Source organism: Budorcas taxicolor, chromosome 21, assembly GCF_023091745.1.
Source record: "Budorcas taxicolor isolate Tak-1 chromosome 21, Takin1.1, whole genome shotgun sequence".
Taxonomy (NCBI): domain Eukaryota; kingdom Metazoa; phylum Chordata; class Mammalia; order Artiodactyla; family Bovidae; genus Budorcas; species Budorcas taxicolor.
In genome coordinates this window covers 60,572,674-60,598,081 of record NC_068930.1, presented here as the reverse complement: position 1 = coordinate 60,598,081, position 25,408 = coordinate 60,572,674, and the positions used below count along the sequence as shown (strand labels likewise).

Genomic DNA, 25,408 nt, shown 5'->3' with positions numbered 1-25,408 from the left:
GAGAGGGGGTTTCTTCGATTTTCGTAACTTAATTAAATATTTAGTGGCTCTTACCCTTTCTTACTTGAATATATGTTAGTGAAACATGAGTATGGTTTTCCTATTATTGTATATTTTTGCTAATTCTCATGGCATATTACAGCGTTTCAGCTGAGAGTGTATTTTCATGCCTAATCGACCAATGCCTCCCATATTGCTCAGGAGGGCAAGGAAGGTAACCCTGTTCTTCGGGTCCCTTTAGCAACCTGCGCTCATTTTTGAAGTCCTCATTTTGTTTTACTAATGAATAGTGACCAGGAGTTACATGGTAATCAATGATTAAGTTAATTGCTGTTTTGATTTCTTGATACTTCTTTCATCAAGTAGTATTTAGATCAAAAGAATTCTTTAATTTCAGTCTAGGTCTGCCTCCAGAGAGGGTGGTCTTTTGGATGAGAGCAGTTCCTTTGCTAGTTTTGTTTGTTGTAAATAGCATTCTGGTTTAATTTTTTAATACTGATTTAATTGAGTATGCCTGTTTATTTGGTTGAAATAGAGAAAGATAGTTTAATTTAGAAAGAGTATCTATACTTAGGATTTCTGTGGGGTCTATTTAGAAGGGAAGAAGATTGGGTAGCTGCTGTTAAATGGTAGCTGGTACCATTTAACTGCTTGGGGTACCCCTGGGGTGGGAGGTACATCAGGTGGGACGGGTTGAGGTGGGAGTTAAAGGGATTCTTCCTGTGTTCAGGAAATGATCCTGTGACATTGAGGGCTGTCAGAAGCAGAAAAGGGCTAGCTAACCTGGGGAATGCCTAGTCTCTCCTTGTTTCCTAGATAGGGGAAAACAGTTGACTATTTCTTTGACCCTGAGCCAGAAACTGCACACTTCCTCCTCCAACTTGGATGTCTCACAGGCTTAAGGTGGAATTCATTTTGTTTTTCCCACCAAATGTGCTCCCGTATTCTTTCTTTTAATGGTTTCACCATCTACCCGTTCTCCTAAACTTAGAAATCTTTGTCTCTTTGTCAATTGACAAATCTTTGTCAATTGTTTTGCCTCTTTTTTCTCCTACTTTCAATTGGTCACCAAATCTTGTTCATCTGGTGCCTGAAGTGTTTCTTATATTTGTCCTTTCCTTTATTATTCCTCCTTCTTTAGTTCCCATCCCCGTTATCTATCCCACACACTGTTTCTCTTTCATGTCCTGTCGCTTGTTTCTTCCTCCTTTACTCCATATTCTGTTGTGTTACCAGTTACTTTTCTAAAAACAAATGTACTTTAAAAATCTCTTGACTCTGTACTTACCGGATAAAACTCAAACTTCTTAACTTGGGGAGACCGAAAACCTATCCTATCTGGGTTCAACCTATCTCTTTCAGTCTTATCTCTTGTTCCCTCCCCCTCTCTCTCAATAGCCACATAGATGTACATTCATATACACAAGCATGCTTGCACCCAGGACTTCTGTACAGGGAACTTCGTGAGGTACCTACACAGCTCCAAGCCTATGCACGGAAAGCCCTTCCTTTTTACCTCCTCCTCTACCCTCCTTGGAGAAGGCAATGGCAACCCACTCCAGTCCTCTTGCCTGGAAAATCCCATGGATGGAGGAGCCTGGTACGCTGCAGTCCATGGGGTCGCTAAGAGTCGGACAGGACTGAGCGACTTCACTTTCACTTTTCACTTTCATGCATTGGAGAAGGAAATGGCAACCCACTCCAGTGTTCTTGCCTGGAGGATCCCAGGGATGGGGGAGCCTGGTGGGCTGCTGTCTATATCTTGGAGAAGGAAGTGGCATCCCACTCCAGGATTCTTGCCTGGAGAATCCTCTGGACAGAGGAGCCTGGTGGGCTGCTGTCCATGGGGTCGCACAGAGTCAGACACGACTGAAGCGACTTAGCATAGCATGCTACCCTCCTTTGCCTGGAAAACAATTTTTCCTGCATGTCCCTGCTGACATGTCAGGTACCCGGTGAAACCATTCTCACTCCATGGCAGGTTGAGTTGCTTGTGTCTAACAGAACTTTGTGGATCTCTCTCTGACAGCTCTATTTTATTTATCCTTATATTACTAGTATGTGTGGTACCTTCCTTGGTGCATAGTACATGCTTAGTAAAAATTTTGCTAAGTGATTAAAAATCTGCTTTTATAGTTTTGTCTTTGTATTAAAATAAGACTTGCTTAATATCCGGTTTATTGATTTTATAAATCATTTAAAAATAGGGTTAGAATGCAGTTCATTTATTCATTCAACAAATGTTTATTGTCTACCCTGTGCCAGCAATGAACAAGATAACAGTTCAGAATAGCACTATTGATACAACTTGAAAATTATCTATAGTTACAATATCAGAAAGTTGCTATTCTACCAAGCACTATACTGATTTAGGAGCTTGGGCTTTTAAATCAGACATGGATTGAAATTCCACATCCATGGGTTACAGATTGTGGGGTCTTCAGCAAATTATTAAATACTTTAAAAAGCAAAGTTTTCTTATCTGTTAAAAAGAGATAATTATACCTATCATGAAGTTGGGAGGATTAAATGAAATCATGAATGTAACATACCTAACCTAACACTGTGCCTAGCAAATAGTAAGCATTAATAAATGATGGTTGTTATTTTTGTTTTCCCTCATTGAGGAAAACTTTTTCGGTCTGCATAACATCTCCCGTTTATCTTAAAAAGGCCATATTCTGGGGAGAAGGATATGGAGGGAGGTCTTCATGACCTTGTTTTTCTTTAATCTCTCTTTGAAACAGTTGCAGCTTCTAACAGTGACCTTCCTAAACAGATTAGATTATAATTTGTTCTCTTCTGAGTAGCAATTAGACAGTCTTGTCAGAGTTTCAAGCAATTTGTATAAACAACCATACAAGTATCCCCACCTAGTGATTTTTCAAAACAAGAAGAGCGGGTTTGTCATTATTATTTATTGGATGCCACTTGTATTTTCCTTTGATTTAAACTATAATTCAGAGAAGTTATTTTTATAGTATTAAAGGGCTGAAAGTAATGAAAAATATTAATACTTAGAAAACTAACTGGATGGAGGTTGATTATCTGGCAGCATCAACTGCCATTTTGGTCCTCTGACTTTCCTTTTAAATGAAAATGTACAAAACAAGACTGAGTTCATTCTCATTTTCAATAACTTGTGTCCATGTTACTCAAAATAAGGGTTCTTTTACTGCATTTTTATTGTTTGTTTAAGATGTCACAAATTTTTTTTGGTAGTATTGGAAACAGAAAAAGTAAGACCTTAAACCCCAGTTGCATAAGAAGTTAGAAATATGTCATTGGGGATTCCCTGGCAGTCCAGTCGTTAGGACTTGGTGCTTTAATTGCTGAGGGCCCAAATTAAATCCTTGGTTGGGGAACTAAGACCCCACTGTGCGGGCAAAAAAAAATTTTTTGCATCCTATTTGCATACCTTTCATCAAAAATTATCCTAAGCAAACAGAGCTTAATTTTCCATTACAGAATTTTAATGAACACTTCCAAGGGGTAAAGGTAAATGCTGTTGAATATAGAAGATAGGCAGAATGACTTATATGACAATAAACATCTGTAACAGTGGAGAATAGTGATAACAGTCAAGTGACGTTTGTCTTCTGAATTTGTCCTAGATCAGCATACCATTCTGTTTAAAGCTCAGTGAAGTATATTTTCCTAAAGACGCCTGTTTACTTGACATGATGTTGACCACATATTCAGTATATGCCGTTTCTTTTGTAGCAGATTTACCTAATGCTAGGAGAAAGGAAGTTGAAGCCATTCATACAATCTTAAGATCAGAGGTAAGGAAACTTAAAGATTTAGATTTTTCTTTTTTGAAACCATGAGTTATTTACACTTTATTTCAGTCCTCTCGTTTTAATGCACTTTTTCTCTGCCCCTTTATCTTAGTTTTCTTGTCTTTTTTGAAGCTCTATCATCTTCCTTTGATGAAGATATAATTACATGTTACTCCACTTTTCTGTTAAATATTCCCACCTCTGCTTCTGAATAGTGGAAAAAGGAAATCTGCCAAATATAGAAACAATAGTGGCAACAATTTATCATTTCAAGGATTTACCGTGTTTTAATAGTGTGCTAAAACTGCAGTTGTACATTTAAGTGTAATGTGAAGAATGTACTTCTGTTTAATATAGAGTTTTTAATTCCCTGATATTAAAAAGGTGTGATATTTGTATGCAGAGAATGTAGAATGTAAGAATAGCAAATTAATTTTACCATTTTTTTTTTCATTATTAGTCAGTGCCTTGTGGTAACTAGCTCTGGTCATTGTACTTAATAGGGATGACGAAAACTTGAAAACAGTTCAAAGGTAAGCCATAAAAAAAAATGAAAGGTTTTAAAATGGCATCTATTGTAAAGTACTAGAGACATCTAACCATTGGGTTGGCCAGAAAGGTTTTTAGATGGTATGGAAAGCCCTGAATGAACTTTTTGGCCAAGACGATGTTTAGCCTTTGGATAAGAATGATGAGGGAGTGCATAATAGTATTTCAGCAAACAACATTCTTAGAGGACTGCGGTAAGCATGTTCCCCTTGCTAAGCCCATAAAAAAGAAAATGGAATTTAAATATAAGAAAATACTTTCTGACAACAAGCATCATTGAACTTTGGTCTGTATTACCAAGGGTTTCCCAATGGCCCAGCAGATAAAGCATCCACCTTCATCCACCTTAATCCACCCCTATTAAATGCAGGAGACACGGGAAATGCGGATTCAATCCCTGGTGTCAGGGATACCCAGGGAGGATATTGGATCCTCCAGTATCCCCTGGAGGAGGAAATGGCAACCACGCTAGTATTCTTGCCTGAAAAACCCCATGGACAGAGGAGCCTGGTTCGCTACAGTCCAGTGGGTCACAAAGAGTTGGACACTACTTAGCAACTGAGTGCACACATGTTAGATTACCAGCGTAAGATTGTAAATTTGAAAGTGGAGGGATCTCTCAAGAGGGATTACTGAAGTTTTCTGCCTCAATGTGTGTGTGTGTGTGTGTGTGTGTGTGTGTGTGCGCGCGCGCGCGCGCGCATGCGTGCTCAGTCATGTCCAACTGTGTGAACCCGTGAGCTGTAGTCCGCTAGACTCCTCTGTCCATGGAGTTTTTCAGGCAAGAATGCTGGAGCAGATTGGCATTTCCTGCTCTGGGAGATCTTCCTGACCCAGGGATCGAACCTACATCTCTTGCGTCTCCTGCATTGGCAGGCAGATTCTTTACCACTGCACCACTTGGGAAGCCCCATTCTGCCTCAGTAGAAGATGGCAGTTTGGTGGCACTTAAGAGACCTTAGCTGTAATTATCTATTAGTAGGTGTTTTTGTCGGAGAAGCCAATGGCACCTCACTCCAGTACTCTTGCCTGGGAAATCCCGTGGACAGAGGAGCCTCGTAGGCTGCAGTCCATGAGGTCGCTAAGAGTCGGACACTGAGCGACTTCACTTTCACTTTTCACTTTCATGCATTGGAGAATGGCAACCCACTCCAGTGTTCTTGCCTGGAAAATCCCAGGGACAGAGGAGCCTGGTGGGCTTCCGTCTATGGGGTCGCACACGACTGAAGTGATTTAGCAGCAGCAGCAGCAGGTGTTTTTGTGACAGATAAACTTAATAGCTTCTTTGTAAGACCAGGATAGAAAATAGTTCCTACAGTCTCTAAAGAAATCCTTGAGAGAGTACTCACTACGGGCATACCCAGAAAAATTAGATGGCAGAGATGTGTGTAGTGGCATTAATTAAGCTAAATTTTCCAGTATATGTTTGGAGCGGGAGATGGGTGTAGTAAATGGGATTAACCTGCTTAATGAATGACTATTCTGTATTGAACTTAAGGAGGAAGATAGAAATGTTGTGTCCCTCTGTTGATTTCAACTCTAGTCTCTCTCCTAGTATTGTCCTTGGACAGTAGCAGATATGATTCTAGTGTTCACAGGTATTTATTTTTGGTATAACATATCCCTAAGTGATAGACAACTTCCTTGTTTGATGCTTATTCAGAGTACTCTGAGCTACTCGAATACTAGAGGATAACACACTATTGAATTTCTCAACAGTTTTATTTTCCAAGGTGGTTTTGACTATACATGATTCCTGCCTTCTCTCAGCACATAAACACTTTGTAAAGGTAACACCTTATGTGACGGTAAAGAGAAGGTGAACATATGATTAAAACCAGTAGGAAATTACAATAGAAAATTTTGTTTATTTAGAAAGCTTCAGTATAGACAGTTCAGTTCAGTTCAGTTCAGTAGCTCAGTCGTGTCTGACTCTTTGCGAATCCATGAATCGCAGCATGCCAGGCCTCCCTGTCCATCACCATCTCCCGGAGCTCACTCAGATTCATGTCCATCAAGTCCGTGATGCCATCCAGCCATCTCATCCTTGGTCGTCCCCTTCTCCTCCTGCCCCCAATCCCTCCCAGCATCAGAGTCTTTTCCAATGAGTCAACTCTTCTCGAGAGGTGTCCAAAGTACTGGAACTTCAGCTTTAGCATCATTCCTTCCAAAGAAATCCCAGAGGAAATTAGATGTGCTTACAGGTGTTAATATTTGAGATTAATTAAATTAGTTAGGCTTCCTGAGTTGCAAGTAATAGCAACCAACCTAAGCTAATTTAACCATCTGTGCCAAGGAAAATAGTCTTCCCATTTACCATCTGAACCCAGTGGACTCTTTAATTTTCCTGTTAAATTATTTTATGAATAATTTACATAAGTAAGAATAAAGCAGTAGTGAAAAACTTCCTCAGAAATTTCAGTGAGCACTTACAACAATTTAAATTTTTATTCCCTATGTTTCTGCCTTTAAAAACATTTATATTTGTGTGTGTGTGTGTATGTATGTGTGTATGTATACACACATATACGTACATATGGTTTCCCAGGTGGCTCAGTGGTAAAGAATCCTCTTGCCAATGCAGGAGCTTCAAGAGATGCAGGTTTGATCCCTGGGTGGGAAATATTCCTTGGAGGAGGAAATGACAACCCACTCCAGTGAATTGTGTCTAACTTTTTTGCAACCCCATGGACTGTAGCCTGCCAGGCTCCTCTGTCCATGGGATTTCCCAGGGAAGAAAACTGGAGTGGGTTGCCATTTCCTTCTCCAGATCTTTCCGATTCAGGGACTGAACTCACGTCTCCTGCATTGTAGATGGATTCTTTACCACTGAGCTACCTGGGAGCCCTGATTAATTCTTAGGATGATAAAATAGCAAAAAATGTTTCAAGGTACAGAAAAAACAAGATCATTATGACCTCATGATTATTCTTAGATTTATAAAAGTATCCAGTGTACCCCATGGTAATTACAAAATAAAATATTTTTGTTTGTTTGTTTCCTAAGTATATATATAGTTTTTCTTTTGGAGGATACTAAGAAATAATGTTATAAATATCAGTCCTTAGGACTGCTCAAAAAACAAAACTCAAAAACTAGAATTGGTTTCAGTAGACCTTGATAATATAAGAAGGGTTAAGCACAATGGGATAGTTAGGGATAGAAATATGAATCTTATGGATCCCAAGGGCAGAAATTTTAGCCAGTCTTTTAGGAAATGGCTTCAACCAGAACTGAACACCATCAAGAATCTTTCTCATTTTTATTCCTCTCTCTTCCTAAGTGAACAATGCAAAGAAATAGAGGAAAACAGTAGAATGGGAAAGACTAGAGATTGCTTCAAGAAAATTAGAGATACCAAGGGAACATTTCATGGAAAGATGGGCACAATAAAGGATGGAAACAGTATGGACCCAACAGAAGGAGAGGATATTAAGAAGAGGTGGGAAAAACACATAAGGGAACTCTACATAAAAGATCTTAATAATCCAGATAACCATGATTGTGTGATCACTCACCTAGAGCCAGACATCCTGGAGTGTGAAGTCAAGTGGGCCTTAGGAAGGATCACTACAAACAGAGCTAGTGGAGATGATGGAATTCCAGCTGAGCTATTTCACATCCTAAATCAAATGCTGTTGAAGTGCTGCACTCAGTATGCCAACAAATTTGGAAAACTCAGCAGTGGCCACAGGACTGGAAAAGTCAGTTTTCATTCCAATTCCAAAGAAAGGCACAGTTGCACTCATCTCACATGCCAGCAAAGTAATGCTCAAAATTCTCCAAGCCGGGCTTCAACAGTTCGTGAACCAAGAACTTCCAGATGGTCAAGCTGGATTTAGAAAAGGCAAAGGAACTAGAGATCAAATTGCCAACATTTGTTGGATCATCGAAAAAGCAAGAGAGTTCCAGAAAAACATCTACTTCTGCTTTATTGACAATGCCAAAGCCTTTGACTATGTGGATCACAACAAACTGGAAAATTCTTCAAGAGATGGGACTACCAGACCACCTTACCTGCCTCCTGAGAAATCTGTGTGCAGCTTAAGAAGCAACAGTTAGAACCGGATGTGGAACAATAGACTGTTTGCAAATTAGGAAAGGAGTACATCAAAGCTGTATGTTGTTACCCTGCTTATTTAACTTAAGTGCAGAGTACATCATGCAGAAAGCTGGGCTGGATGAAGCACAAGCTGGAATCAAGATTGTCGGGAGAAATATCAATAACCTCAGGTACACAGGTGATACCACCCTTAGGGCAGAAAGCGAAGAGGAACTGAAGAGCCTCTTGATGAAAGTGAAAGAGAGTGAAAAAGTTGGCTTAAAACTCAAATTTAGAAAACTAAGATCATGGCATCTGGTCCCATCACTTCATGGCAAATAGATGGGGAAACAGTGGAAACAGTAAAAGACTTAATTTTGGGGGCTCCAAAATCACTGCAGATGTTGACTGCAGCCATAAAAGACCCTTGCTCCTTGGAAGAAAAACTATGACCAACCTAGACAGTATATTTTGCCAGCAGAGGTCCATCTAGTCAAAGTTATGGTTTTTCCAGTAGTCATGTATGGATATGAGAGCTGGACCATAAAGAAAGCTGAGTGCTGAAGAACTGATAACTTTGAAACTGTGGTGTTGGAGAAGACTCTTGCGAGTCTCTTGGACTGCAAGGATATCCAACCAGTCCATCCTAAAGGAAATCAGTCCTGAATATTCATTGGAAGCACTGGTGCTAAAAGCTGAAACTCCAGCACTTTGGCCACTTGATGTGAATAACTGACTCATTGGAAAAGACCCTGATGCTGGGAAAGATTGAAGGCGGGAGGAGGAGGGGATGACAGAGGATGAGATAGTTGGAGAACATCACCAACTCAATGGACATGAGCTGGAGCAAGCTCCAGGAGTTGGTGAAGGACAGGGAAGCCTGGCGTGCTGCAGTCCATGGGGTCACAAAGAGTCAAACACGACTGAGCAACTGAATTGAACTGAACCGAAAATTTAAGTAATTTCATCCATATTTTCCAATATCTTAAAAGATTGTGATATCTAAATTTATTGAATTATATTTAGAATATTTTCTGTACTTTTAAGTGTAGTTTTTCAAACAGTTCTAGTAGTGGTTTTCAAAATGAATTTTTCAGAGATGCCTTGCTCAGGAGGCTGGGGTTCAGTCAGACAAGCAATGTGAGGCTTTGGCCTCCTACCTATACTTCAACCATAAGTCTTTTTATAAAGGGTTTCTTTAAAAAACTTGTACTGCTGAAAAAAAAACAGAAAAACTTGTACCGTTCAGGGAGAACACAAAAGTTGAAACATGTAATCTAGGTCACTCATTTTCCTGACATTTATTGCCTACAGTGTGTTAGACACTGGGTGTACAAAGATGGGGGAACCACTGATGAGTGACTTTCTCTTAGCAGAAAATCAAGCTGAGCAGGGTTTTTAAAAAACAATTATGCGTAATCTATTAACATGCTTATTGTACATGTAACTTTAATTGGAATTGTGTTTTAAAAATCAAAATTCTGAGACCTACTATATAGTTCATCTTTCTTGTGCATGAAACAATATGTTTTTTTTAATAACGTCCTGCACATAACGTGTCTTTTTGTTGAAAACACTTTTTTCTTTGCTTCTAGAATGAGAGACTCAAAAAACTTTGTGCTGATCTGGAAGAGAAGCATGAGGCATCAGAGCTTCAAATAAAGCAGCAATCCATGAATTACCGACATCAGCTACAACAGAAAGAGGTAAAGGTTATAACAGATTTCATATTTACTTCACTACAGTGTGTTTAGGATGGTTTCTAAGAGTTATAAATCAAGCTCTATTTAGATTTGTGAAAATATCAAAAAGGGTGTTGAAGTTAATAATTCCCAACTCAGTGTGATAGCACTAATTTAACAAGGACTATGTAAGCGTTTATATTTATATTACATGAACTAACCTTTGTGGAGTTTAATTTCTGTTTTCCAGAAGAATAAAAGTCTTTGTATAAAATATCTTCAGGCCTATGTTGTTTACAATTTCTGATTTCTCACCTATTTATGTAAATTGTTTTAAATCAGTGTGATTGCTAATAACATTTCTTTTTTAAAGAAGATGATTTTAACTACAAATGTTAACATATGCTTATTTGTGTTTACCGGCTTTTCCATGGAAAAACAGAAGATTAGGTATTTTATAGTTGACTTAACCCTCTTCTGTATGTTTTTTCCTCTTTAGTTTGATAGAAATGGTTATTTTGGAGGTAGCTTATCTTGCCTTTGCAGTGCCAATAGTATATAATTTAACCAATGTTACTATGAATCCTTAAAATATAGACTGTGTACCTAGGTTTTATATGTATGTACCTAGGTCACTGAATTCTCTTTAGTTTTAGTACATAAGTGGAATTCAGTAAATGCTTCTATAGAATTGAGCCTTTTCTTATTTAATTATTCAGATCATTGGGATGTTCTTCAGTTTGTTGGTTAAATACTCATTTCTACAATCACTTTATATTTGGGTTTTAAAAATTTAGATGCATTGATTTCTAAGATGAAAAAGTAAACCACATTAAAGATTAATATTTAAAGAACTTAAATTTCCAATCTGTTTGGAATTGATTTCATAAAATACAATAAAAACAACAACACAATACAGAAAAATACACTATTACTACAAGGTAAAATGAGTGTAAAAAGCAAATTTATAAGTTAAAGTTAAAGTGAAAAGTCCATTTTTTTTTTCTTTAAGATTCAGCAGAGAAGGCAATGGCACCCCACTCCAGTACTCTTGCCTAGGGAATCCCATGGACGGAGGAGCCTGGTGGGCTGCAGTCCATGGGGTCACTAAGAGTCAGACACGACTAAGCGACTTCACTTTCACTTTTCACTTTGATGCATTGGAGAAGGAAATGGCAACCCACTCCAGTGTTCTTGCCTGGAGAATCCCAGGGACTGGGAAGCCTGGTGGGCTGCCATCTATGGGGTCGCACAGAGTGCAGGACACGACTGAAGTGACTTAGCAGCAGATATAAAATTACTCTGTCAAACTGCTTTGAAAGTTTTTAAACCTTTTTCTTTTAGTTTTCTATACTTGTCATGGACTGGAGCAAACGTTCATTACATTGGTCCACAGACATGCTTTGAGCAGCACTGACTTATACTCCGGTAGAGCGGTAGCTCCCACCTACAGGTTTACAGCTGAATCATGAAAAATACACATTGTTAGATCTTGGAGATTCTGATTTAGCGTACTGGGAAGGGACCTGGTACTGGTATTTTTCAAAAATCCCTTAGCTTATTCTGATACTTACATCCTAGTTGAGAAAACTATGGAAAATTTTGATATTTTATTTTTTACTTGGCTATTGGTATCAGAGGGCAAATGAAAAATTCAAGTTTAGGAGTACATCTTTTTAAGTAGAGTTTGTACTTTCTACCTCTACAGCTTGATGTAACTGCCTATTGTATGATAAGAACTTCCTTTGCATTATAGCTACATTTGGAAAGAACTGTTGACTTCATTATTTCTTACCAGAATCAGAGATAAGGTATACTTTTGATCTGCTGTTTTCTGAGTCTGTTTGTTGCCTTCATTGTGATGTTCAGATTGCCCAGAGACGCAGATTGCTTCATATCATTTATGGGAAAATAAGATTTGCACATTTCTATAAACCTCAACTGGAGAAGGGGCTTTGATACGAAAAAGTGTCTGTTTGCTATGACCTCTGACATATTTATATTTGGTTTTTCTTTGTCTAATTCCTTGACATTATACCTGTAGAAATACTGTTACTCATTGGCTATCTCCTCGGGTCAGATTTTCCTTAGTTGTGGCAGGATATCTTTTGGACTAGCTTGAGTATTTTACAGAAAGCTTATTTTAGCTTTCTCTAGCTCACTCACTTTCATGTTTTGTGTAATCTCTCATTTGGGATGGATATGGCATTATGCTAAGTCCTGTGTTTGTAACTTCTTTTGGATGTTGACTTAGTATTGCCAGCCTTCAGTTACAACTCCATTTGGCATATCACAAGTTTTATACCGTTCTCTTCCTGAGCAGAGTTAGATTTTCACTGGCCTCTCTTTGCCAAGGCCAAAACCAAGGCCTCTTTGAATACATTATTTCCTTCTGAGACTAATGGGCTAATTAATAATCTACAAGGCTTACTGTGAAGATCAGATTAATAAATCAAAGCTTGCTTTCAGCTGTGTTGTGTAGGCCAGTCCAAGTTACCTGACTCACGGTTCAGTTCAGTTCAGTCACTCAGTTGTGTCTGACTCTTTGCAACCCCATGAATCGCAGCACGCCAGGCCTCCCTGTCCATCACCAACTCCCAGAGTTTACTCAAACTCATGTCCATCGAGTTGGTGATACTATCCAGCCATGTCATCCTCTGTCATCCCCTTCTCTTCCTGCCTCCAATCCCTCCCAGCATCAGAGTCTTTTCCAGTGAGTCAACTCTTCGCATGAGGTACCCAAAGTACTGGAGTTTCAGCTTTAGCATCATTCCTTCCAAAGAAATCCCAGGGCTGATCTCCTTTAGGATGGACTGGTTGGATCTCCTTGCAGTCCAAGGGACTCTCAAGAGTCTTCTCCAACACCACAGTTCAAAAGCATCCATTCTTCAGCGCTCATCTTTCTTCACAGTCCAACTCTCACATCCATACATGACTCACGGTGCATTAGCCCAAATCCAGCCATTCACAATCAGGTTCAAAAGATTCTTCCAACAGGTGTTCGAAGGAAACTCAACAGTGCATAGACTGCTGAAGCTTTTATTTTCTCATCTCTTGAGGCTTGATAATCACAAACAGAACCCGAAGAAACTGCCTTTGCCAAACTACCTGATAATGTAGTATCTCCTAATGGTAAACTGATGTTTACCTGAGCATTTTGTTGCTTTAGTTGATGTATGAGTGGAATTCTTTTCCTCATACTAATCAAAACATTATCTCTGCTTTAACTGTGGTAATCAGTCATGTTTGTTTTTGAAATAAAAGTGTTACATTGGGATGTTATAGACAACTTGGATTCAGTTGGTAGAGTACAATCATTGGTACTTTTTAAATATTATAACTTGTAACATTATGAATATATTAAAGGGTCAGTATGATTATTTCACAGTGCTTTCTCTAAAATACGGATTATAAATATAGGTGGAAATCAGCCATCTTAAAGCAAGACAGATTGCACTGCAGGATCAGCTGCTGAAGCTGCAGTCTGCTGCGCAGCCAGTGGATTCAGGAGCTGGACCAGTAACTACCGCGTCTTCGCCATTTGGGTATGGTTTAAGTCATGCTTCAGGTTTTCATGACGATGACATGGATTTTGGTGACATCATTTCATCACAACGAGAAATAAATAGATTGTCAAATGAAGTTTCAAGACTTGAGTCTGAAGTTGGCCATTGGAGGCATATTGCTCAGGTAGGTAGAATTTTCATGAGTTTCTGAAAACTGAGTAAAAATGTTCATGCTCTATATAGACGTTTTGGTATCAGAAAGAACCCTGGACTAGGAAATCAGAAAACCTGTATTTTAATTCTAATTCTGCCAGTGACTTTGTAAATTGGTTTTAGTCAGGTCATCTTTCTCTGAGCCTCAGTTTCCTCTTCTGTACAATATTTGAAAGAAAAATTATTTTAAATTTAAAGCAAGAGAACTTTTAAGATAAAAGTTACAAGTTCAGCCCTTAAAAGAGATAAAAACAAAGTTCCTGTGGTTGAACTTGCACTTTTTCCCTGGAGTCCCTGAGACTTACCTAGTGGAACTCAGGTCTCCATGGCACCCCATTTGAAACTGTTCATGTAGATGGTGGTGTGAGGTTCTTGTTTGCATTGCTGTTAGTTGCTCAGTCATGTCTGACTGAGGTCAGACTGTTTGGTTGCATTGTTTGCGACCCAGTGGACTGTAGCCCACCAGGTTCCTCTGTCCATGGGACTGCCCAGGCAATAATACTGGAATGGGTAGTCATTCCCTCCTCCAGAGGATCTTCCTGACCCAGGGATCAAACTTGGATCTCCTCCACTGCAGGCAGATTCTTTACCATTTCAGCCACCATTAGTTATATGTTAAATGAAAAAAATCTGATAATAGATTGGTATTACAAGACACAAACTATTTTGTGTTTTTTTCTCAAATATTAGAATAGATATTAAGTCCTTTCTATTTTGGACTGTAAACTTTCTTCCAAGAATCCCTTTTTTTCTTGTATATCAGATTTTATGTATTATTGAGGTAGCCAGTGTATTCAAGACCTGAAATAAACTGAAATATTGCTTATATGGACTTTTATTTTATCATTGTGGAGAAAAATAAAGTATAGGAGATTATTTTTTATCTTTTTGTGAGTGTAATCTTGTTACGTAAAGGAGAAAGCCTCCCAATTAAAATGATCTCCTTGCTTCCCGAGTTGCTGGATGTTCCCAGTACCCAAGATAAACCTTAGAGAGGATGATCTGTTAGTCCATCTTATTCCTAAAAGATGGTAGTTCCTCTTTTCTCAGGTTAAAGAATAACCTGAGAAATTTGGTGATACTGTAGCTCCACTGTTACTAACCAGAGATTCAAGGTTAGTATTTTGTAGGCTGTTTTAGGGTGATGGAAAATATAGTCAAATAAGTACTCTGGTGATACTGATGATCTGAGGAACACATTCGAAGAAACATTGCCAAGGTAAGAGCTCCTGTGGAAAAGATGAATTTTGGGTATATTTATTTTAGCATATCTTGAATGCCTTCTGTAAGACAGACCTGTACTGGGGTATTATGGTGAAAAAGGTATAATTGGGTCCATTTCAGGGGGCTTAATTTTCTAGAAAGGCATGATAAAAATTAATATTTATATCATACTTTAATTTTTATGTTTCCCTGTATACTAATCTAATACATTGTCTTTAATAACTATGTGAGGTATTTATTACCTTTGTTTTACAGATAAGCAAAGTAAAGGTTTAAGTAATAACATTCATTGTCACAGTGATTTAAATTGTGCTTTAAACACACATCTTTCAACTCCAAGCCCTGTATTCTTTTTAATGTATTGTGTTCCTTCTTTTAATCAGAGAGCAATTTTTGGTTCCTTAGCATGCTGTGGTGAATGTTAATAAAGATAAATGAGCAATACACAGCTTTGAATGAAAAGAAAATCATCCAAAAGCCAATAAATTAATATTAGCATTATTAGTAGTATTAATATTAGCATTAATATTGGGTAACATTCCATTTTAGAAATTACCTTTTAGGAAGCTGCTTGATTATCATCAAATTTAAATTTTGTTAAGCAAAGAAAAACATTCTGTGGTATTTTCTTTCTTATTTTGTAAAGGTATTGTCTTCCTTAATTAGTTAACAGACTCTTGAGTAGTATTGTTTATTTATTGTGTATTATTACTTACTGTCCGACTAGGTTCTTTAAAAGGTGCTTGGCAGTCTTTAATAAGAATTTGTCTGAGAAATGACCCCCATTCTTTCTTACTTATGTTTCTTTTTCTATTTTTACTGAAGTGTAGTTGGTTTACAGTATGTTAGTTTCAGGTGTACAACATAGTGATTCAGTATTTTTATGAATTATACTCCTTTTAAAATTACTATAAAATATTGGCTGTATTCCCTGTGCGAATGCCCCTTTTTTTAAAAAAAAGTATCTTTTATTAAAGTTAGTTTTTGACATTCTCTTTTATAAGAAAATCAGTACAGTTACTTTCTAATTCTGTTTTTCTGATCTAGACTTCTAAAGCACAAGGATCAGATAGCTCTGATCAAAGTGAAATCTGCAAACTGCAAAATATCATTAAGGTAAGGTGGATTGTTGAAACAATGGCTGTTATACATCTAAAATTTGCTTATTAAAAGTATAAGCCTAAATTAATAAAAGACTAATTTATAAAAGTACTTTATAGATTATGATAGTCTCTTTTTTTTGCCATTTTTATATCTTCTCTATTCTTTATGACACTTTTAAGAATATAAAAATATCTCTTTCCAAAGTCATTTGGTTTTGCTGCTAAGTCGCTTCAGTCGTGTCCAACTCTGTGCAACCCCCATAGACTGCAGCCCGCCAGGCTCCCCTGTCCCTGGGATTCTCAAGGCAAGAACACTGGAGTGGGTTGCCATTTCCTTCTCCAGTGCATGAAAGTGAAAAGTGAAAGTGAAGTCGGTCAGTTGTATCCGACTCTTAGTGACCCCATGGACTGCAGCTTACCAGGCTCCTCCATCCATGGGATTTTCCAGGCAAGAGTACTGGAGTGGGGTGCCATTGCCTTCTCCGATTTGTTTTTGAACATTTATTTATTAGATAGTTTATGTTTTGTAAGTCTATTTGCTATTGTGTATCTCGTAAAACTGTTTATTGAAATAGTTCCAGGGTTACTGAAATTTCAAGGATTAAGGTTAAAGAACACTGACAGAATATAATGTTAATGTTATTTACTGTAAATAGTTGTTTTCCCTTCATGGTGGAACTTTACTAGTTTGTATCAGTCATTTCCTTAAGCAATGAATTGTTTTTAATATGTAAATTATTGTCATGTAGAGAATTTAATTTCTCTGTGGATGAGTTCCTCATTTAGACCTGAGTTCGAATCCTGGCCGTACTAGTTACCAGCTGTCCTGCTTTGGTCAAATTACTTAACGTTTACAAGCTTCTGATTTATCATCAGTAAAGTAGATATGATCATAATACCTCCCTTGAAGGATTGTTTTTGAAGCTTAAGTGTAAAGATCCTTGTCAAGTACTGGCACATAAGTAAGTGCGAAAGACTAAAGAATAGCTTCACTTGTCTTCTCAGGAAATCGAGGTTAATTTACAGGTTAAGATTCTTGGCTACAAGCAAAAAAAACCCTGTATCTAGATAAGTAAAGTATAAGAGAATTTATTGGAAGAAGTCAGGAATAGTCTCTCCACAGGATTGAAGGAAAAATGGACCATTTTAGTCTCAGGAAGGATAGAAATTGGACCAGTGTGAGAAATGTAGGCAGTGGGACACAGTGGACAGGCTCTCCAGGGTGCGGCTATTATAATGCTTCTGGTCTCATCGGTTTCCTCCTTTGAAAGATGCATCTCAAGATTCAGGTTCCTAGGAGAGAGAAAGTGGTATCAACTAGGGTAGTGAGACATCTTGGTTGACAGTTTAGGGGTCCCATCAAGACTGAGGGAAGGAAAGGCTGAGCAAAAAAACAGCTGTAATAGGGCAACAACAGGGACAGATCGGCCAGAGGTGTCCCCTGATATTGGTGGACTATGTCATTAGCAGGAGAAATTCATGGTCACAGATACTAATGAAAAAAAGGTGTTGCTTGCTTTTTATTTCAGTTGTTTCTTCCTGGTGCTTCCTCATTAAAAGTAGAAAAACTTTTTAAGGCCCAAGAAAGGAAAGGGTGGAGTCTTTTAGAATTATGCAAATTTGAAGCCTGTGTTTAAACTTTTTTCAGCCTTAGCATGTTCAGAGAATTATTTTTAATAATATGGACTTTTGAACAACAATGAAATAGCTTAAACTTATTTATTATAAATAAATGTGGTTAACTTTGTTCAAATTTTTTAAGGAACTTAAACAGACTCGAAGTCAGGAAATTGATAACCATCAACATGAAATGTCAGTATTACAGAACGCACATCAGCAGAAATTGACAGAAATAACTCGTCGGCATCGAGAAGAATTAAGTGACTATGAAGATCGGATTGAAGAACTGGAAAATCTATTACAACAAGGTTATTAATTTTATTTTGATATATTAAATGACAAACCTAGCTGATATAAACTTGGTCTAAGTTCTAAAGAATGAATAAATGACTAGTTCTTCTCATCTGCTGGAAATTTGCAGTGGTACCACTGTTGTTAAGATTCTGCGAAAATGAAAAAGTCCTTTTGCCTTTGTGGTAAACAGTTATAACAGAGATTTCTTTGCATTGTTTGGTGTGTTTTCACTTTTTTTCAGACTCCGATACAAAGGCTTTTAGTATTTGATTTCAAATAATATTTTTCCTGGGGCTTCCCTGGTAGCTCAGCTGGTAAAGAATCTGCCTGCAGTGTCGGAGACCCCAGTTTGATTCCTGGGTTGGTAAGTTCCCCTGGAGAAGGGATAGGCTACCTACGCCAGTATTCTTGGGCTTCCCTGGTGGCTCAGCTGGTAAAGAATCTGCCTGCAATGCCAGAGACCTGGGTTCGATCCCTGGGTTGGGAAGATCTCCTGGAGCAGGTCATGGCAGCCTGCTCCAGTGTTCTTACCTGGAGAATCCCCGTGGACAGAGGAGCCTGAAGTCCATGGAGTTTCAAAGAGTTGGATACTACTGAGCTACTAAGCACAGCACAGCCCAATATCTTTCCTCTATTTAAAAATGCTTTATTTACTATAGTAATTTAACTTTTTTTTTAAAGGACTCTATTTTTTTTAGAGCAGTGTTAAATTTATAACAAAATTGAGGAGGTACAGAGATCTTGGTTATACCCTATCCTTCCACACGCACAGCCTCCCCCACTGTCTACGTTACTCATCAGAATATTACATTTTTTACCAAGACACATCATAGTCACCCACAGTCCATATTTATCTTAGGATTTACATTTGGTGGTGTACATTCTATGGATTTGAACAAGTATATCATTGTATCATACAGATTATTTTCACTGCTCTAAAAATCCTCTGTGCCATGCCTGTTCATTCCCCTATCCCACCCTTACAGCTATTCTTTTTATTTTCTTCATTGTTTCCCTTTTCCAGAATTGTCACAAAGTTGGAACCGTATAATAGGTAGCCTTTTCAGATGGACTTCTTTCACTTAGGAATGTACGTTTAAACTTCTGTGTTTTTTTTAAGTAATTTTTTATTGAGGTATAGTTGATGTACTGTATTATAAATTTCAGGTGTACGTTCCTTCATGTTTTTCTGGCTTGATAGTTCATTTCTTTTTAGCACTGAATAATATTCTGTTGTTTGGCTATGCCACAGATTTTAATCATCCACCTACTGAACAACTGAATCGACTTAGCTTGCATGCATGAACGGTATCTTGGTGGTTTTCAAGTCTTGGCAGTTATGAGTAAAGCTGCTATAAACATTGCTGTTCAGGTTTTTGTGTGAATGTAAGTTTTCAACCCCTTTGGGTGAATATGAAAGGAGTATGATGGCTGGATCATATGATAAGAATATTGTATTTCTTAGTTTTATAAGAAATCATTAAGCTCTTCCGGACTGGCTATTTTGCATTTGCACACAAGCCATAAATGAGAGTCCCTGTGGCTTAAGAGCGTATGCTGGTGTTATTCTTCTGCTTTTGGCCATTCTAATAGGAGTAGTATTACCTCACTGTTATTTTAACTTTTCTTTTTAAGATTTTCAAGTTCTGAAGTCTGTTGAGTCTTCAGTTGTATATAGCAGGCTATTTGTCTCTTGGTACTTGGCATTTGATATGTCCCTGATTTTATGTTTATGTCCTAGGTGGCCCAGGAATTGCGGTAACTGATCACTCTAAAACCCAAGAGGTGCAAAAAACTATTCAAGTTCTACAGGCTGAGAAAGTAGAGTCTACTAAAAAAATTGAAGAACTTGAGAGTAAAATAAAAGACATAAGTAGAAAACTGTCTTCTGCAGAAAATGACAGAGATGTTTTGAGGAGGGAACAAGAAAGACTAAATGTGGAAAACAGACAAATACTTGAAGAATGTGAAAGTTTGAAACTGGAATGTAGTAAATTACAGCCTTATTTTGAGAAGCAGAGTGACACGATGACAGAAAAGGAAAGAATTCCACAGAGTTTATCAGTAGAAGAAGTGTTCAGACTGCAGCAAGCACTGTCTGGTATAAAATGTTTGCAACTTATTTCTCATTGGCATTTCATTTCATACTAGTTGTTTTTTTAGGCAAACACGTGAATGATCAAACACTTTATGGAAATTAAGTGTTAATGGAAATAACTGTGTGGAATTTGAATAGAGTTGTTTGCTTTGGATTCAGTACTGTAATTAATAGATCACAAATAGGATATTTCTACTTAAAAGGGTTAAGAATTAGGTAGGTGTCTTGCCTTCCTCATCTTTTAAGTTTTTGTGTGGAACTCATTGACTTAGGGAGCTTCCTAGGTGGTGGTACAGTGATAAAGAATCTGCCTGCCACTGCGGGAGATGCTAGAAGTGCAGGTTCGATCCTTGGGTTGGGATGTTTCCCTGGAGTAGTAAATGGCAGCCCACTCCAGTATTCTTTTCTGGAAAATTCCATGCAGAGGAGCCTGGTGGGCTACTGTCCTTGGGATCACAAAGAGTTGGACAGGACTGAGCGCACACACACTATTGATGTTGGAGCCCATGTAGATTTCTGAGAAATGTTTATATAGACATTTGTTGGGAGGAGGTTACTAAACACTTCGTATAACTCATCAGGGCCCAGACCCTCCATTTACAGAATGCAGCCTACCTTCTTCAAAAGTCTGTATTACCTTTCAAAATGATCTGTGTCTAAGCAGACCTTAGAATGCTAGGAGCCATAGGTCTCCCACCACTTACTATGCTCACGATTATACTTAGTTACATACCGTTGTTCTGGATTTCCCTGGTGCACAGATGGTAAAGAATCTGCCTGGAATGCAGGAGACTCAGGCTCGATCCCTGGATCAGGAAGACTGCCCGGAGAAAGGAATGGCAGCCCACTCCGGTATTCTTGCCTGGAAAATTCCATGGACAGAGGAGCCTGGCAGGCTACAGTCCATGGGGTTTCAAAGAGTCGGACGTGACTGAGTGACTAACACACACACACACACACCCGCCCCCCCCCCCCCCCCGCAATGTTCTAGGATACAGAAAGTAAATATGAATGAAATAGGCCAAACACTTTTATTTGTTTATGCCAGAAAACATAATGGGAGGTCTTCCACTGAAAAGATGCGTTTTGGTTTTCACTCTCCTCCACAATATGAGCTGTCAGTTTATAAACTCATTCGTTCCAGCTCTGGTGGTTTCTAGCCCTTGTTTGCTTGCAACCCTCCCTCTCACCCCCCAGCCGCCGTGCCCCTTCTGTATTCCTTATTTAGTTGTTTATCATGAGCTCCTGACCTGGAGTAAATGCAAGGTTACACTTAAAGTGGAGTGGCCCTCCTCCCGTCTTCCTTTCCCTACTTTGATAGGTAGCAGTTACCATTCTCCCAAAAGAGAAGACTTGATGTCACCATGCAAGCCCTGAAGGGTCTATTGACTTGACTTCTCTGCTCAGTGCTCTTTCAGGGTTGTGTCCCAGAGGAGCTCCAGGCTTTCTCCTAGGTGCCTCAGTCTCGGGAAGCCGTGGAGGCAAAGGGAAGGCTGTGCGGTGGGATTCTGGACTTCTTTTGCCTTTGACGTCAAAGTAGCTCTGTTCTTCTCAAAATAAATTTGTTTTTTAATATATTGGGTGATGTATATGAGTTTTTTTGCTTTAAAAACTTACTGCTCTAGTCTCTCCCCTTTTTTCCATTTCCCCGTCAGTGAATGACTTCAGCAAATCACAGTTTCTTTTTGCCTTTTTAACTATAGCAGTCTCTGGTGCTCAGTCGCTTAGTCACGTCCCATTCTTTGTGACCCCATGGACTGTAGCCCACCAGACTCCCCTGTCCATGGAATTTTTCAGGCAAGAATAATGGAGCAGGTTGCCATTTCCTGCTCCAGGGGATCTTCCCATCCAGGGATTGAACCCACATCTCCTGTGTCTCCTGCATTGGCAGGTGGGGTCTTTATGACTGCACCGCCTGGGAAGCAGTCTCGGTAGAGCAGGATAGCATAGTGGTCAAGAACATGACTAGGTTGGAATCCAGCTCCATCACTAACTGACCTTGGGCAAGTTAATTTACATCCCTATACTTTGGTTTTTTCATCTATATGGTTGGGATAATCCTATTGCGTTCATAGTGGTGGTAGTAGGATTTTATGAGTTGGTGAAACGTTCTCTCTAGAACAGTGTCTAGCCCATAATAAGCATTATAAACGTGTTATCTGTTATTCTGTGGTCTCCATGATCCTTCTTCAATCAATATATTTTCTTTCTGCTCCCAGAATGATTTTTGAGAAATGTAAAGTAGGTCACTCCCCTGATTTGGTTATTTTGTGGCTCCCTGTGAACTTGAGTGCACAGTCTAAACGTCTTAGTTGAGCATGCGATGTCTTTCGTGATCTGGTCTGTGTGCCTCTGCAGTGTCAGCTGTTTTCATTCTAGCATTCTAAAGTTCAGCTGTGTTGAGCTCTGTGTGTTGCTCCTAAGCCAGCAGTCTTAGGTTTGAACTCTGTTGCCTTTGCCTCTGTTGCTTTTTCTGTGTGGAGTGTCTCCATTTCTTTTCAATAACTCTTTGTTGTGGTTCAGCCCCTCAGTCATGTCCTACTCTTTGTGACACCCAGTACTGCAACACGCCAGGCTTCCCTGTCTTTCGCTATCTCCCAGCTTTTGCACAAACTCATGTCCGTTGAGTCGGTGATGCCATCCAACCATCTCATCCTCTGTTGCCCCCTTCTCCTGCCTTCAGTCTTTCCCAGCATCAAGGGTCTTAGCCAGTGAGTCAGTTCTTTGCATCAGGTGGCCAAAGTATTGGAGCTTCAGCTTTAGCATCAGTCCTTCCAATGAATAATCAGGACTGATTTCCTTTAGGACTGACTGGTTGGATCTCCTTGCAGTCCAAGGAACTCTCAAGAGTCTTCTCCAGCACCGCATTTCAAAAGCATCAATTTTTCGGTGCTCAGCCTTATGGGCCAACTCTCACATCCATACATGACTTGAAAAAACCATAGCTTTTACTATACAGACCTTTGTCAGCAAAGTGATGTCTCTACTTTTTAATATGCTGTCTAGGTTTGTCACAACTTTTCTTCCAAAAAGGAAGGGTCTTTTAATATTCTGGCTGCAGTTACTGTTCACAGTGATTTTGGAGCCCAGGAAAATTCTAATCTTAGTTCTTATATTCCTGCTGCACAGGCTAATCAATTCATTGTGAATGTAGTTGTTAATGTTTTTAATCAAGGTAGTAACTTAGATTTATCCAGAATACAATTATAATTCTTTCTTATACTATTCTGTAGAATTGTCTTTTAACATAATTTCTGACTGGCATTTATTTTATGACTTCTTTGGTACAGTCAAAACAAAAATACAAAATAATAAAACTACATTTCACTGTTGGGCTTGGTCATTATGCTTAAAAATAACATTTTAATTGGATTTCATTCAGAGTTTAATATAGGATATAATTATTAAGTTATTTCCAAGAATCTTAATGTCAGATTCATTTTTTTTTACAGATGCTGAAAATGAAATAAAGAGACTGAGTAATTTAAACCAGGTAAACTCATTTTTAAGAGAGAAAGCTTTTGTCTCTGGTTTACCAAGAGAAAGTATTTTGATTACAATTACTTATTTTGTATTTTTTACAAATTCATGTGAACTTATCTTTGGAACGTTCATCTTGTAATTTTATGTTTGCTGATTAGTAATAGAAACTTTTCACATCATAAATTGACATTACTTTAAAAGTTACATAATTGAAAAATGCAAGTATATCTCTAGAAGATTAATTTGACAGATGTTATGTATGTATAGACAGTAGTAGTTGATTTTGATTTCCCCTAAAGAATTCAAGGAGAATTCCAAAATTTTTTTAATGATTGCAAGTTATTTTGTAAATGTATTGACATATTTTTTCAAATGTAATAAATCCTCTTTAAAAATGTCTATAAAATGATTGGATTTAGATGGTCCCATGTATGCTTATGACTTTTATATATTGCCAAAGAGTAGAAATGCACAGTTATATCACTTGCCTGCTTTTTTGTACACCTGACATTTCTTATTTGAAAACATACTGTTTTAACGTTTTTCTAGGATAATAATCTTGCTGAAGACAATCTGAAACTTAAAATGCATGTCCAGGTTTTAGAAAAAGAGAATTCATTATTAAATCAAGAAAAGGTGGGTACAATAAAAATGGAGGCGAATTAAAATTGTAGATCATAACCAAGGTCCAGTTTTTAATCAGAATGGCGTATTCAGTTCTCAGGAGTCCTGAGGGTAAAGCTGATCTCATTGATGCTTGTCAAACCAGGATGAAGTACTTGGGCAAGGTTCAGAATACGAGAGGCTTTTCAGAATTTACATTTAGAGATCAGCCAGTAGGCAGATGCAGTAGGCAGAGAAGATAGGTAAAGGCTCGGTATTGGTTTTACATCAGTCTTGACAACAGCAGTATACACAGGTGGGTTTAGAGTCTAGAGTGACATACTATATTGTCTGTATACTACTTGTATGTCCCAGAATGTGTCTGTTGTGGTAGACAGTAATTTCTTCATGGTGAGGGGCAAAGGGAGACAGTCTCACTGGTAGAAATAAGTATACTGGTGGCAAGGATGGAATAAGATTCTGTAATGCAGTGTTGGGAATGGGGAAAGGTAACATTTTAATGCTTGTACCACTTGGGTGGTAAGTCTTTGGTTAAGGTAGCTTCTTAAATACAGAACAGTTGTAGGCCAGTATTATTTATTATTCTCACAGGCCGGTGTCTCAACTCGATTTAAAATGTTAATTCTTAAAATAGTAACACTTATTTTCTGATCTGTATTCAGCATAATACATCCTAAAAAACTGCAGACAGTAAAACTTGAGTATTCTTCACTTTTCTGTTGACTGGCCTCTTCCTCTGAGCTGTTCTTTATCTATCAGTTCCTTGTATTTCCCTCCAGACTGTGTCTTTGCATATATGGTTTTTATATATAAATATGGATGGGCCTCCCAGGTGGTGCTGGTGGTAAAGAATCCACCTGCCAGAGCAGGAGATTCAAGAGATGAGAATTTGATCCCTGAGTCAGGAAGCTCCCCTGGAGAAATGGCACCACACTCCAGTATTCTTGCTTGGAAAATTCTGTGGACAGAGGAGTTTGGTGAACTACAGTCCATGCAGTTGCAAACAGACACAGCTGAAGACACACATCGTTTTTTTAAAGCCCAAAGATTAGCATATTATATGATGTTCGCACATACCTTAATATTATATTTTCACTATCCTTGCACATTTAGTATAATATATAGATAGTGTTTCTCAAAGGGACACTGTTGCCATTCAGGTGGGAGAATTAGTTGTGTGCACTGTCC

At 38.3% G+C, this 25,408-nt stretch overlaps 1 protein-coding gene across 1 annotated transcript in view; it reads left to right on the top strand.

The window, feature by feature from the left end:
* Window positions 1-25,408, top strand: part of TRIP11 (thyroid hormone receptor interactor 11) — a 65,164-nt gene that overhangs the window by 701 nt on the left and 39,055 nt on the right. Inside the window, exons 2-9 of the mRNA XM_052659841.1 lie at window positions 3,724-3,785; window positions 9,969-10,079; window positions 13,476-13,745; window positions 16,046-16,114; window positions 17,864-18,029; window positions 19,757-20,116; window positions 23,566-23,606; window positions 24,146-24,232. Of these exons, the coding sequence (XP_052515801.1) occupies window positions 3,724-3,785; window positions 9,969-10,079; window positions 13,476-13,745; window positions 16,046-16,114; window positions 17,864-18,029; window positions 19,757-20,116; window positions 23,566-23,606; window positions 24,146-24,232 (1,166 nt within the window). The remainder of the gene's footprint in view (window positions 1-3,723; window positions 3,786-9,968; window positions 10,080-13,475; window positions 13,746-16,045; window positions 16,115-17,863; window positions 18,030-19,756; window positions 20,117-23,565; window positions 23,607-24,145; window positions 24,233-25,408) is intronic.